General features: G+C 43.8%; 1 protein-coding gene across 1 annotated transcript; it reads left to right on the top strand.

Moving 5' to 3' along the window:
- The first annotated feature begins 3,610 nt into the window (after window positions 1–3,610).
- On the top strand, window positions 3,611–5,160 carry LOC109466985 (potassium voltage-gated channel protein Shal-like). Its single transcript, XM_019764872.1, has one exon. The coding sequence runs from the start codon at window positions 3,611–3,613 to the stop codon at window positions 5,048–5,050; it is 1,440 nt and encodes a 479-aa protein (XP_019620431.1). The 3' UTR covers window positions 5,051–5,160.
- The last annotated feature ends 10,722 nt before the right edge of the window (window positions 5,161–15,882 follow it).

The following is a 15,882-nucleotide window of genomic DNA, read 5'->3' as shown; positions in this document are numbered from 1 at the left end:
ACACCCTCTACTCTTCCTGGAGTCCTCTTGCTTAAATACATGCATTAAAACATCAATTAATAACATAGTTGAATAACAATATTACATTATAAAATATTAGCCAGAATTTTCATGTGGCACTGATTTTGAATTCTTCAGGCATTTTATTTGTATTGCACAATCCATTCAAGGTGTAACTCATTGATTGATCATTTTGATACACTGACAATATGACAGACTCCTACTTATCAAAGTATGGTGTGGTTCTCCTCAAGCACAGAACCTCAAAAGTGTCCTTAAAAAACTCTTCCCAGTTTGTCTTATGCTTCACGTGTACAACCACTAAGTAGGTCCAGTACTGAGTCTGACCCACAGTCTCTTGAAGTTTGGTTTGTTAATTTTCACATGATGACCCCTGTCACAAGAAAAATAGGTTAAGGAAAGGGGATATTGTTTATTAGTACAGAACATATTCATACATGAAATAAAGGATTTATGAGTGTGTGCTCAATAATACATGTACCTACAGATTGCGTTTCAAGTGACTTGCTAATTCCACCTTTTAACTACTAATCTAATATTTCCGTACAGAATGTGCAGGATTCACTCTCCGTTGTTTACATCTTACTTAGGAATATAACTTTCCATGATTTTACAACATAACACGAACAGCCAGTTAATCCTCATGTAAGCTTTAGCTCGGAATGAAGAGGCGGCTGGATCAAAGGAACCCAGAAGCAGTTGAAGATGACTTGGTCGCTGTGAATATTAACTAGGCGCCATTAGAGTTTCATCACTAGCAAGGTGGCTCCATTGCCAGCAAATGATGATGTAACGGGAGGTTAGTTGAACCAGGTAAATCCAGCCCTGTTTAAACTTGCACGTTCTTACATAAAAATAATTGCGTGATTGTAATTACATATGCAAATTTAAGTTCACCCGTAGACTTCCCAGTTTAACCGTCCAACATGGCAGATAATACGTCATAGTCACGTGACCGCAAACACCCATACAACGGATCCAAACATATCTGCAACACGTTTGATGGATAGAAGCTTTTCTGTGTTGTGATTGAAGATAGTTCACTTCAAATCACACAGATGCGGGCGAATGTAAAAGCGTAGAGTGGGAATTCGCGTCCCATATATATATTAAGAGTTTCCATACTCTGTCCTTGGTGCTGAAGTAGAATTGTTGTCTGTTGCACTGAAACACGCGAAGCTTTTCTCATAGATATGCCTCTACAAATGAGGTACTGCTTCTACCAGCGTTTCTTTGTGTTCGGTAGTAGAATAACCGGAAAAAAAAGGACTGAATTTAAATAATTTAACAGTAGCGGTGGGAGACATAGATAATTTGCCAATAGCCCCAAAGGCTAAGCAATGAGCCTTTGATGTGTTTTAAAGCTCCTTGCCCCAAACAGGTGCGTAGAGTGTTGTAGTGCAGCCCCTTTAAAAATGCCCTCTGCGTACACGTGATTGACATGTCGTTATTCCTGTGCTACGTTCCATTAACTTAGAAACCCTGTACCCGTAACCCTCCATCACGTGTTGCCTGGAATCATTACCGCACGGCATCTCCCGCCCTCCTAACCAACGCTAAACAGCTTCCCCGGAATGTGCTGCATTATTCAACAACTGTCCATGTTCGAGCACGACGCGCAATCATTGTTAGCGCCGATAAGCTTGTGTTGCGCACTTTAGACTAAGGCGTCCTTTTACCACAGGGCCTCCGAGTTTAACGGGAGACATTCTTTAAACGAATGCCAGCGTCCTTATCCGTCTCTGCATACCAGTACGTGAATTGAAAACAACTCCCCCTCGTGTGGCGAGTTGAATCGCAAGTCATTCGTTTTCGTTGGACATGCCTGGAATATATAGTGACGGAGAGCTATTCCTCGGCAGGCAAGGCGTCCGAACTGTTGAAATGCACATAAATATTTCAACCCCGACGCTGACTGCTGATATGACCACAGAAATGTTCCCTGGCGCATAGTTGAATTACTCAGTGACATTACCGTCCAGACGCGATGGCTGCTCGGTGCTGTCAGCTTATGTTGTTTCTTTCTCTATCATAGCGGGGCAAACAGTAGGACTAGGAAAGGGCAGTGTTGTTAAACTCTGGGCTTATTTCTGTCCCTTTGCTACGCCGCTCTAGGTGAAATATTACAGATGCGTTCTGCTGTCACTTGTCTCAGTACATGTGTAAGGCTCTGTACGAGCATGGCATTGCCAGCCCCCCTAACGGTTGTTAACGTATGGTCCCGAGTGTTATTGGTGAACACAGTAGCTCTTGTTGACGTCAACTTTAGAACATCTAATTGTCACTGTTCCCCCGGCAACAGTTAGACTGTGCTGACATCCGCATCTCTCTCCGTAATTTGTAGGAAATGGCGGAGATCCCCGTAATCCGACATGTTCTAAATGCGGCTGTTTACCAGCTGACGACTCGTTAAAATGGGACCATCCATTCTTGCGTCAGAAAGGGAATTTTTTAATGCGTTTTATCTTCCACTAAGTCTTCAAGTAGGTGTGCATGTTTGTGTGCGTATGTGTGTTTGCGCTATAGTGTGTTCGCTAGAGTTTGTGTGTTCACCAGTCTTTTCGCCGGTGAATGTGTGTATGTGTGTGTGTGTATGTGTGTGTGTGTGTGTTCGTGTATGTTTGTATGTAGTGTGTGTGTGCGTGCATGCGAGCATGTGTGTCTGTATGTATGTATGTATGTATGTGTATATATATAGTGTGTGTGTGTGTGCGTGCGTATGTATGTGTGTGTGTGTGTGTGTTTGTGTGTGGAGAGAGAGAGACATAAACAATACCATACAGTCTTTTGAAGTGGAGTGGATTAAATATGCACAATTCTATCTCGACATATATCTCATGCCGTAAAAAGATTGCGTTAATAACAAAGATTGCGTTAATAGCAACTTCACAGAACACAATACAAAGTAATTTAGTTTCCTCACGACGCGAACATGATTTGTTGACCTACCAAAGAAGAGTATATGATAATATACAGAAAGCAGCGTCAGATACGGGAAATGCAATATTCAGCTGAACGTTATAAAATATTTTGTCAGATGGATTTTTCTGGGCAGACGCGGCTGCTGGCGCCTGTGGAAAGCGACAGGGCAAAAAAGTCAATATGACCGATCTGCACAGGAGTCATTACAATTTGTAATGACGAGGAAAGTGGTTGGGAGCCGGCGCACCCATGTAGCAGGCCGCACGGCAGACAGGGATGGAGGCAGGATCTTCGATAAGCCTTGCCGGGCTGTGACACTCCTGTTTACCAAGTAAGCTGGCTGTTGGTAAGTTGGGGTGCAAGAGTCAATATTGCCGATATAGCGGACATTAATTACGGCTGAGGAACCAGCGGGTAGCTGGAGCCTGATATTGGAGCTGCGCCGCTTCCTTCAAGACGCTGCAGACTCCAGCACACTGGAGGGAAAATCGTTGGAGGTCTTGACCTAATTATGTTGCATTGATCAGAAGTGAAATAGTTACATTGTTTAAGCTGTGCTTCCGCCCGGGCTGTGCGCGATGTGGTGACATTGGATGCGCTGGCCACATCCCTGGCGCCCCCCCTCCGAGCTGACGTAGGACGTGGGGATAATGGCGACGGTAACAGCATGGCTGATGCTCTTGCCTCTCCTAGACCCATCTCGCTAACACGAGAAAACAACCCTCGTCGTGCCTTCCTTCTCGCCAAGCTGAGCTCCAAGCCCAGCCCGGACGAACCGGAACAGAGAAGTCCCAGCTTGAGCGCTTTCCTTCGGAAATTCAGCAAGTTTGGCTCGGACCTAGGGGAGAAGACCCAGCCCAGTCCTCAGCGGAGCATCGCTCCCCCACCGAGGATAAAACCCAGGTTACTTGGAGATGTCCGACTTGTCTTTAACGTGAGCGGTCGCCGCTTCGAGACATGGAAGAGCACGCTGGACAAATTACCGGACACTTTTCTGGGAAGCACGGAGAAAGAGGCTTACTTCGACGACGACACCAAGGAATACCACTTTAACAGGGACCCTGAGATTTTCAGGTATATTTTGAATTATTACCGAACGGGTCAGCTACACTACCCTAAGTGCGAGTGCATAGATGCATACGACGCCGAACTGAAGTTCTTCGGTCTCTCTGAATTTTCCATCAGTGAATGCTGCTACGAAGACTACAGTGAGCACAAGAAGCAAAGACATGAACAGCTACAGGAGCTTCTGTTGCCCGTACTTAACGTGCCCACGAAAGCCACGACCTTGCGGCAGAAGATGTGGAGCATTCTAGACGGTTCGAACGAGTCGGGCCACCCCTTGGCCCCCCTGTGTTACTATACCACAGGATTCTTTATAGCAGTGTCAGTTCTGGCCAACATTGCAGAAACGATTCAATGTGGGGCCCTGCCTGGGACCACAAAGATCCTCCATTGTGCAGATAGGTACCCGAAGGTTTTCTTTACCATCGACACAGTGTGCGTGGTGATGTTTACAGTGGAGTACGTGACGAGACTGTACTCGACTCCAGACAGGGTCCGATTCGTCAGGAGTCCAATGGGACTGGTAGACTTGGTGGCAATCTTACCCTACTACATCGGGTTGTTTTTAATGTCTTCCAAAACAGAGCACGGTGGCTTTGACTCGCTCTTTGTCACACTAAGAATCTTGCGCGTTTTTCGGGTCTTCAAAATAAGCAGACCGTCACAGGGACTACGGATTTTGGCTCAGACTATAAAAAGTTGCGTAGACGAGCTAGGCTTCCTCCTCTTGTCCTTCATGCTCGCCGTGGTCATGTTCTCGACGTTCATGTTCTACGCGGAGAAACTCATGAAGGCACCCGTGACAGACTTCAAAAGCATCCCCGAAGGATTCTGGTTCATTTTAGTTACCATGACAACGCTAGGATATGGAGACATGCTGCCGGTCACGTGGCTGGGAAAAGTTATGGCGGGAATTTGTTCTCTCAGCGGAGTGATCTTGATCACCCTACCTGTGACAGTAATCGTGTCAAACTTCAATCGTCTGTACTGCCAAAATAACCCGGATATAGCCAAGTCTCCCGAGGCCACCCTACTGGGATGATCTCGTACCCATGGTTATATGCAGCTGTTGGAGGTACGACAGTTTGACCGGACAAAGCCGAGGAGTCCCGAACTGCTAGACATCTAGATCAGGTTTGATTGTCCAATCTCTTGATGACAGGTTGGTTGTGAAAAGTTTGTGCGTTCTAATAGAAGATATGAGAGTAGGGAGAACCCCCTGCCATAGTAAAAGAAAAGTACTTTGGTATATAGAGGCAACTCTAATTGCTATCATTGGACCAGGCTATTGTAATGAACCGAGAATCGTCAAGGCAAAGGTATACACAGTATATCTGCAGAGATATACATAGTATATCTTTATATTCTGGATTATTGAGCCAGTAAAACCCCTAGCAGTTAGCTATGGAGAAAAACCTCACAGTGTTCTATACTAGAACATTTGTCTTGGTATCACTAACGATAACGTTCATGCATGGCAGGATACATCAGTACATAGATTGCTTATCAAGATACTAAGAGGCGTGCCCCGCTCTAAGCAATACAGCTAGGAATAAGGAATTCCTTAGAAGATTTAGTAAGCACCTAGTACTTCAAAGTGGCAACCAGAGTTGTGCATCTTCAACTTTTACCATAGCGATATTACGTAATGTTTTGATTGGTGGCCAACCAGTTTTAATATTGGCCTTTTTCAGGACAAAGTTGTTTAACGTAATAACTCCCTTTCATTTGGGCGATCCTGCTGTAACATCAATCTCAATTGATCTTTACTGGTTTCCAATTATGGACATGTAGAACCAGCTACGATTACCCCCCCCCCAACACACACACAAGTCACCTTCCGCACATGTACAAGCATTTACATTCGGCTAAACCTGCAAAGACAAGCCTGTGAATGTGCAAATACGTCAGAGGACGTGCATGCCAAGTCGATTTGGGAAGTAGGCCAGGTGGCTCAACGTTCACGTTTTGTCAATCACTCAAAGAAGCATCCTATTTTGTCCAAAGCCATATTGCGTACATGCCGTAACACGGATGGGCGACATGGGTGAGATACTGTTGTTGACCTTTTATTCAGCCGCGGTGCCGAAAAAACGGGGAGGCTTTATCGTCTGTTTCCGTCACAGCGGCGCTATTATCTCTCAAATTCTGGCCCTGCATGTACCACACGACTCGAGTGCGGAAAAGCCCCAATGCGAGGCCCCTAAGACTGCGGAGAGAATGATTCTTAGGGAAGACAGGACTTGCATACAGAAGCTGCCTGCTTCACTGAGCCAGAAATGCCGACTCCCAGCCAAACATCCAAGATGCTGTACCTACACGGCAAGTGTAATCCGCCGCGCAGGGGGAAAGGGAAACACGCTAGTCCTCTCAACCGTAACTTCGCAGACGGTACATCAGACTAAGTCGTCTTTTTTTATTCTTGATGACCACGAAGAAGAATTCACCCACTCATGATATTCTCCCGAGCATTGGCAGAGCTCCATAATACCGTACTTAGTACATGTTTTCAGTGGAGAAGAGGCGTGAATCGAGGTGAATGCGTCAATCCAGTCTTGATTAGATTTCTCTTATTTGAACGAAACATACAAAAAGACCTGTGTGTACTCCTAACAGCACCCAGTACTTGACAGCACCTTGCACACATCAGCTAAAGCGCGCTAATTTAACTTGGCGGGAATATATGGACCACTTTATCTCCTACAGGTAAATCCAGTTGCCGTTCCGCTTAATTGATTTATCTGAGCAGGTGTGCAAATGATGTGATGATTTTCTAAGCACTGAATAATGAAGGAAAAAGAAGAAGTTTCTATAAAAAAAACACAACACATTTCAACGTAGTGGAACATTACCTTATGTATACCTTTTAAACAATTTCACACCGTGTTCCACACCCCCTGTGCTTCTGGAGGGCACCCATTCTTCTGCAATAGACTTCTTACATCGATATTCTAAGAGATTTTATACTCAACGTTCTAAAAGCACTAAAATGAGCTCCCGGCATCAAAAAGGCTATTACGCTATCGACGTGTTCCCTAAGGTAATAATCCTGGGTAAAGTATAACTTTTTAAATTAGAGATATCACTTTACCACGGGGTAGGCTTCTTTTTTTTCAGCTGCCAGCGATGATACAATTATCTGCACGCTCAGGCCCGGGGCGCTAGTAAAATTGCATTGGGATTCAAGCGATGCTTATTCCCGTATCCCTTCTGCAGTGGCCGGTCCGGGTACGTACGAGCCCGGCTCTGATGAGCTAATGCTCATTCTTCCGTGCACGCTCGCGTCCGCGCACTTTATCGAGTGGTCATAATCCTCAATCCACCTGGCAGATTGGCCACAAATTCAGACAGAGAGCCGTCCGAGAAGTCAGAAAATCGAAGTGGGTGTTGACCCCCTGTTTGCGAAATGTGGCCCCGTTGTCTCCTCTCCTTCCGCGGCGATTTCCACGTCTTCATTATTTATAAATTGCAGGACATTCAATAGAATGTGGCCGTAATTTGTTGACCGATGACAAGCGCTAGGAAATGCACCTGCAAGAATGATGGCAGCAAAAATAATGCGCCATCTTCTTTATATTAAAATCGGTTTCTTGTGATCTACCAACCAAGATGTGTAAGTCAGAAAATAACTCTTTTTCCGTTGTAAACCCTTTCGCTAATCTTCTCATTACACGTTTGTCGTCGCCACTTCTCGACCTACCAGATAAAGGAGACTATTCATCAACCAGCTTTGTTAAATATTCCATAACGGTCTATAATTCAGTTAAGCAAATTACTAAGAGCAATCTAGCAATTTTCGTCGCACAGCCCCCTGTATTAAGAACAAGCTGTAAAATTTTTATGTACATATGCTCCACGGGACTTTCGATCAGTTTCTTTTCATCCTGTGCCGTGACATTTACTCGTAAACGCGTGGGCACAAAAGGTTTCTTATTTGAATTTCAGAAGCCGGGGATGCCTGGCGATATAGTGTACGTGACATTTTAGGGCAAGACAAGAACGGAATGCAGAAGAGGTGTTGGTTTTTAGCATAGGCATCGATCCGTACACTCCCATCGACTAACCGTCATGGATCCATTTAGTCCGAGGTAAAAGGTTTTTTCTCCGGCCCCCTTTTGTTTCACGATGCAAAAATTCAGCTCATTTGAGATCCTGTCTTTTTGTATGTGGCCTCCTTCCTGAGATTCTTCTTAAATCTGCAGAGATACGGATGCAGAGATGCGTTATATCAGTTTGTCTTTGATCAATAATCTATAGCGTTAAGTGAAAAGAGTGGATTTACTGATAGTATCTAACTCCAGTGATCTCATGACAAATGCTTCAGTTGCAACTTCATAACAGTGCGAGCAGACGCACGGAGAAAATATTAGGTGTGATGCGGATTACATTATTCAATGAAATGTGTATTGGTTTTGAGAAATAACGATGAGATGAATGAATGTGCCTCTTATAGATGGCCATGCCTCTATAATTTGAACGAAAATGTCATTTTAAACCATTTCGTATTTACTCAGGAAGAGGGGAACTCTTGGCGATTGATGTAATGGTTAGGTCATGAATCCTTCCGTCTGCAACGTTTTTATTTGAGACATAGACTAAAAAGTTGTAAGTATAGACCTTCCAATACTGTGATTAAATTCACGCGACTATGACGCAAATAGTGTCCGCCATGCTGGGCGGTTAAACCGACAACTTGCTCGGCAAATATGAATTTGTACATGCAACTTTAGTCACGTAATGATGATATCTTACGGGCGTACACAGCTAATACGCAATCTAAATTTCCGATAAGACTGTAAGAAACACAGAGAGTAAAGCTTTATAAACGTTTCTGACTTGGTAACGTAATGCCGTATTCTGTTAAACTGGACAAATTATCCCCACTGCGTATCTGATGTTATTAGTACGATCCAACTCACCGGGGCACGCTTACCGGGGCAGCGATGACATGGTGTGTTACAATGGTTCTGGGGTCGGTAGTTCCGTAACCCTGGTAAGTTATAGACGACAGATTATGGTACTGAGTCAGAACATCACGTAATAGAAACAGTACACCGTTGATATGCCCACTGGAGGGCTCTGCTGAAAGAACTACTATCATTTCAGCACCACGGAGATGTCAGCAAGTCTTCAGCAGGGGTAGACCAGCCTGGCTATCATACTACAGCAGGGTTAGCCCGGCCCAGCTAGTCATCAGGGGTAGACCAGCCGAGCTAGTTATACTGCAGCAGGGGTAGACCAGCCTGGCTAGTCATACTGCAGCAGGGGTAGACCAGCCGAGCTAGTCATACTGCAGCAGGGGTAGACCAACCGAGCTAGCCATACTGCAGCAGGGGTAGACCAGCCGAGCTAGTCATACTGCAGCAGGGGTAGACCAGCCTAGCTAGTCATACTGCAGCAGGGGTAGACCAGCCGAGCTAGTTATACTGCAGCAGGGGTAGACCAGCCTAGCTAGTCATACTGCAGCAGGGGTAGACCAACCGAGCTAGTCATACTGCAGCAGGGGTAGACCAACCTAGCTAGTCATACTGCAGCAGGGGTAGACCAACCGAGCTAGTCATACTGCAGCAGGGGTAGACCAGCCTAGCTGAATGAAATTGGTTCGTCATACGTGCTCCATATTTTTTTAACGGTGTCGCTCAATGCAAGGCCATTGGCCACTTCTAGGCATATAGCTAGATGTATAGAACTGTAACAGCAACTCTTCTCTGAGTCAGAAACATCCTCACAAGTAGTGAGGACTAACTGACCCAATAGGAGAAGCAGGGGTTACGAGGCTAGTCGGGATATATCACCTTTTCCTATATTTCACTTAATATGAACACAGAGAGGTACCGAGAAGTTCTCTACGTAACAGCGACTGGAATATCATCAATATACATGTTCTAAACCTTGTAAAGTTTTGAAGATACTTACAGCACTACCTCAGGACTTCCTGGACATTTAGATATTTCTGTCGCGAACAGAGGGATGTCGTATATGTATATGTATATCTATATCATATCTATAGATAGCTTCAAATGCATTCCTTGTGTTACCTTGATTATTTAACCACAGCAGAATTTTCTTTAACTCATTTTCCCCAGTAGGCCTCTCTTTATTTGTGCCTCTCTTTATTTTGTGCCTTGTTAAATCCTGCTTGTACATCAATGAAGGCCCCCAGGTAACTACCATAATTGTGACATCGCCGGACACATTGATTACTACATGTTTTCATTAGTTTCTTTCATCGGTCAATTTGATCAAGTAGATTGAAATGGCCTTTAAAGCGATATGGGATATCTGCACGTTGTTGCATTAGCTCAATAGTGTAGTGAGTGTTATCCAATCGACAGTGGCCGGGGAAGACAGGGCCAGTATTATGTCAATTATTACTCCCCCCTCTACCAGGGAATGAAGAACTGTTTTGGTGTATCTGCGGGTCTGTTTGTACTTCTCTGGCGAAAATGTTGCGCGGAGGGGGTGAAGCAAACAGGCTAGAACAGCCTTAATAACCTCCTCAGGTGAGGTCTGCTATCTCTGATTGCCTTGTTTCTTCTTCAACTGCGTCGGCACAGATAACATCCCGGGAACACCGTGCCGTAGAAGCTTTTACATGTAATCAGTTCCGGCCAGGTGTCCCTAGATAGTACAGTACTAGTTGTTGCGAGCTATTTCTGTTGGAACTATAGAGAAAAGAACAAGCTCAGTCTCCCAGACATGCGGTTATGACATATTCTCGTAACTTATATGGGCTCTTGAAAATGTTACACAAATGAAATGTGCGACGACAATCCCATCTATACGTACTTGCTGAGTATTACTGGGATATGTACGTGAAGATGGGGTTGAGTATTACTCAGATATGTACATGTACGTGTAGATAGAGTTGTCTGAGTGTTACTCAGATATGTACGTGTAGATGGGGTTCTCTGAGTGTTACTCAGATATGTACGTGTAGATGAGGTTGAGTGTTACTCAAATATCTACATACGTACGTACGTGTAGAATGTTTTTAGTGATCCTCAGATATATACGTGTAGAATGGGGTTGTCTGAATGATACTCAGATATGTACGTGTAGAATGGGATTGGCTGAGTAATACTTAGATATGTACGTGCAGTTTGGGTTATGACTCATATTTAGGTGTAGATGGGGTGACCTGAGTATTGCTCAGATATGTACGTGTAGATGGGGTTGAGTACTACTCAGATATGTACGTGTAGATGGGGTTGAGTATTACTCAGATATGTACGTGTAGATGGGGTTGAGTATTACTCAGATATGTACGTGTAGATGGGGTTGAGTACTACTCAGATATGTACGTGTAGATGGGGTTGAGTACTACTCAGATATGTACGTGTAGATGGGGTTGAGTACTACTCAGATATGTACGTGTAGACTAGGGATGTACATGTAGAATGGATTTCCCTGAATAATACTCTGATGTGTTCGCGTAGATGGGACTGTCTTGATAGGAGCAATGGCGCCATTCAGTGTGTATGAATGCGCTAATAACTCTACCGTCGGCGGCAGTGTTAGCGGCTGTGTTAGCTCCACGTGAGATAGATGCGGTGAGGGAAGGGTTCGCCTGTACGCCGAACAAAAGGGTGCGCGATTGTCAACCGAGGTTACCGCAGCTAACAAATCCCATTCTGTAACATTCAAAAACCCCGGTGCTTCGATACATCACACACGTCGGCGGGTTTTGTATCCTTTCTTTCACGAATGTTGTACGGAATATTATTACCATTTTTCACTGGAATTTAACCGCTCGATGGGTAGATCTAGAAATACTAACATGATCTAACATGATCACAAGCTCCAAATCTGGAAACCGGCCGTACATTATGAAGACAATTTGAAAATCTTACTACAAACATACATCCAAGGCACTAAGCGCTTCTAGCTCTATTTGCCTGACGTATGTGTCAAATAGATACAAAGCAAAACAATCCATTTGTTTCTCATTACATACACATATAGTAATTAGTTACTAGGCAATAACAATATTGGGTAATGCAAAAGGGGGAAATTGTTGTTATGTGTGTATGTGGTGTTATGATATAAGTTTTACTTGAGTGGAACGTCGCATTGTCCCTTTGTTTGTGTTAAGTAATGAAAAACATCTGGAAACACAATGTACAACGTTCACTCTCCGAGTATGTCGTTTCCAGTTGACAACTGAGTTGTGTGTGTTTCATGTGCCAATATGTGCCTGCTTGTCGTAAAAGTCGCTATGTACTGCCGGAAAATCACAATACCAGCTTTGTATTCCTGTGGCTTAGCAGCATTTTTGGAGCCTGGACTTTTTTATTCGCCCGCGCGCGCACTAGTTTGGGGGTGTTCAGAGGATGTCATCCATAGAATTAAGCCAGGGTAGCCTGATGTTATGAGCCACTGTAAACTACAGTGATAGAAACGATGTTCCCCTCAAACAGAACACGGGTTTGATCCTGCCGTGACGACAGCCCGACGCCTCTCCCTTCCACTCCACAGACTCCCGCGCGCTGTCCGACAGGTCCCCCATTAGTTTCCATCCAGAAAACGTTTTATCTCCAAAGCTTACCCTCAGTACTTTCTCGGAAAGGAATCAAGGTTTGATGGCGCAAATAAATCTGCTGCTTGTAGCGACTCATGTATACACAGATGAGCCAAGCCCCCTGATGGATTCTTGCTCCTGACTTGTCCTTTGATGTTCAGAGAAGCAGATTTTGATGTTCGCCTGCTCTGATGAGTAGGTTGGAGCGGGGAGACCGGCACCTGCGAACAGACTCCGCCGTGGTGGAGATTGGAAGGTCGGCTGAACCACGATGTCATCTGGGGTTAGGGAATAGGCACCGCGGTGGCAACTGGTGATGGGTACATGACGTGAACATATTTACGATTGGGTGGTTTGAAAAGATGAAATAAGCCGCCACTAAGACTATTTTTTAATTTCAACAATTTGTTATTCATGGGAAGCTCAAATCGGGCTGCAGGCTGCTTTTCATTGAGGTCATGAGGGAAGAGGTGAGGGTCAGACAAAATATATAAAAAAATATAAAGTTTACATTATTCAAAGTCCTAATGAATCTTTTCACATTAGATACAAGGAAAACCATTTTATTGACATCATCAAAAACTATTTTCATGTCCAGAAAAATATGTGCAATATTTTTAATAGTGGACTCACACCCGATGAGAGCATCTTTCGAATTCTCACCTTAAGTAGCGCTGCTTGAAGCCTCGGCCATAAACATACCTACAGATGACCTTAGTTCGGGACACCGTTCAAACTCAAATTGTGGAGGACTTACCAAAAACATGCCACCCATGTAAAATAGAACGGTCGGACACTTGTTGATGCACTTGCCTTGTACATGAATACCAAATATCAGCTTTTCATAGCATAGTACAGGGACCCAATACTGTACAAAATCTGTTGTATGAGAAAAACTGTATAAAGGTAGTTCTGGGTTAAGGCCTAGGGATTGGATATAAAGAATTAGGATAAAGATGAGGCCCAGGGTCTTTGTTAGGGTTGGGCCATAGTGACGCAACCGACTTTTCTGTATAGTATCATCTTCATCTGTTTTGTATAAGACCAGCAAAGTTGTCATTCTAACTAACTTAACAGAAATCCATATCCTAGATTCATAATCTAAAGCCATAGTATACCACCGTCGAGCAATAATTCTGGGGAATTTCTTGCTGAAAATGTTGGAAAAACAAAGGGTGAAAGAAGAAACATTGGCAAATGCTATGCCTTTGGCACGTTGCCACATTCCATACCCACACCATATGCCTCATCATTGATCTCTGTCCAATGTTTCTGAAATCACGATTTCAAAACACGTTTCAAAAACAAAAAATGGAAAATGAATCTCATGACGTAAATATATACTGCCAGGCGTGCCAACATAGCATGAAATATATCATTCTGGAGACTATTTTCTCCTGTGGCAGGTCAATCGAAATGACTCCCCATTATTTCTCTGCCTGCCCTGCAGAATGGCTCCTGGTGCAGTTCTGGTAACTCTGTCGCCATGATGTCTGTATGATGTTTCAACTTAAATGTATTCAAGTGTTGGTCCAAGAAATACGGTAGACACGATATGCAAAGAGCTAGAAGACAATAGTGGTGAACATACGAAAAATGTTTCGCTCCCCATCTTTTCAAGTGCCTTTCCCGTAATAGCATAACTTGAAAAGCCGCTCGCGTATATAATGGGTAAAGATTTTCTAGCATCAAGAAATTCTTCATGTATCGAACCTTCTCTCTGAATGCTATCAATTATAATCATAATACAGGGATATGAATATTAATGATGGTACTCTTAGCTTTTTATACAACATATACTAAATGTCATATCATATCAGCAATCATCCACTTCGTATTCTCAATTATAGGTGCTTTACGGAATCCTAAACCTGTTAGGGGCGAAACACATGCGAGAGAGTCGACGGCAATCTCACAGCATTGTGTATGCAGAGACAGTTCCCATGCACACCACGTCTTCCCAACAACTGTTCATCGCGAGAGGGTTGGCCCGACATCCCCGAGGGCGGGCGCCTCTTCTCCGCCGGTATAGCGGGGAGGTGTCGTCTGACAGTCACTGAGCTACGGAAAGGGGGGTTCTGCCTCAAACGCACTCTTCTGTCAAATATTATCATCAAACGGCACTGAGCTATGAACGATTTTATATAACAAACTAATTGGAATTCTTAGAATCCTTACAAAGAGGTGCTCTACGGAGCTAAATATATGAAACGTGGCCCCATCATATTTGATTTAATTTCTAAATTTTATATATTTTGGCATTCAGAAAGACATGATACGGATCTGATTCTTGTACGTGGTTCATGCACTGGAACAGGTCGCGACCTTCCCGGCAGTGTTATCAGCTCCAGTTCATCTGGAATCCACATCGTCCCTTTCTATATATGCAAGGCTGCTCTTTCAGAAATCACATATTCAGACATTACTCGCCATCGTCCTTTTTGCTTCATGACACAGCAACTTAAGAAGGGGAGCCGCAAGTAGAACGGAAAATTGACGCGCTTAGATAAGGATTTGATTTGAATATATGCAGTAGAATGTAGTGTTGGCACATAATCGTGACCTAGCACGGGGAGCGCTCCTTCTTCTCGCCTTAAAATCATTGAGCTCTCTTGACTTGGTCAAAGTTGAGTAACATGATATTGATCAGATACTAGTAGGCATTTGTCATGAATGTCGAGCTTCCTTGTTTCATGTGTAAGAACGTTACAGTTACCATGGACGGGGTGAGGAAGAAGTATATTATATGGAAGAAGGGCTATACATTTCCACGCCATTAATATGATATGTCTTCCATAGGTCGTTACGAGTTCTAATAGGTCATATCAAATGCGTTTCAGCATGTAACGATACCCTCCTGCTTTGGTGTGTATACGTACAGATTACATGGGGTAATTCTGTTGTAAACCATCCCTCACATATCACTGCTAGCTCACATCAATATCAGACAATACATCGACCGGAAGACTGCGTTACGCCAAGATGGTGGATGTTCGTCTAGAATAGATATATCTGGATATAGATAATAGATATATAAGTTATGTTTATTAATTTGACCATTCGAGACGGAGACAAAGCTGTTGTAAACAGGGATTATTTGTAATGCCCAAATATAGACATAACTGTGTACAAGTGTGCTGATGAGTAAAGAATAAAGAATAAGTTCTGGGTAAAGATTTTCCAGCACCACCTAATGGTATTCCACAGGTATCGGACTTCTTCGCCCGAATGCCATCAGTTGTAATTACGGCACAGTGAACATGAATAATGATGTTTGAGTGGATACTCATAGTTTTCAATACTTGCCAGACTTAATGTCATATCGGCAATCCGTCACTTTCTATGCTGAGTTC

The sequence above is a fragment of the Branchiostoma belcheri genome, unplaced genomic scaffold, assembly GCF_001625305.1.
Source record: "Branchiostoma belcheri isolate BF01 breed outbred unplaced genomic scaffold, Haploidv18h27 scaffold173, whole genome shotgun sequence".
In the NCBI taxonomy this organism is placed as follows: domain Eukaryota; kingdom Metazoa; phylum Chordata; class Leptocardii; order Amphioxiformes; family Branchiostomatidae; genus Branchiostoma; species Branchiostoma belcheri.
Note: the sequence above shows the minus strand (reverse complement) of the source record. Positions and strands in the feature narration are given on the sequence as shown.

Excerpts from the sequence above, each read along its gene's own strand:
- LOC109466985 (XM_019764872.1), top strand. The coding sequence starts at position 3,611 with ATGGCTGATGCTCTTGCCTCTCCTAGACCCATCTCGCTAACACGAGAA.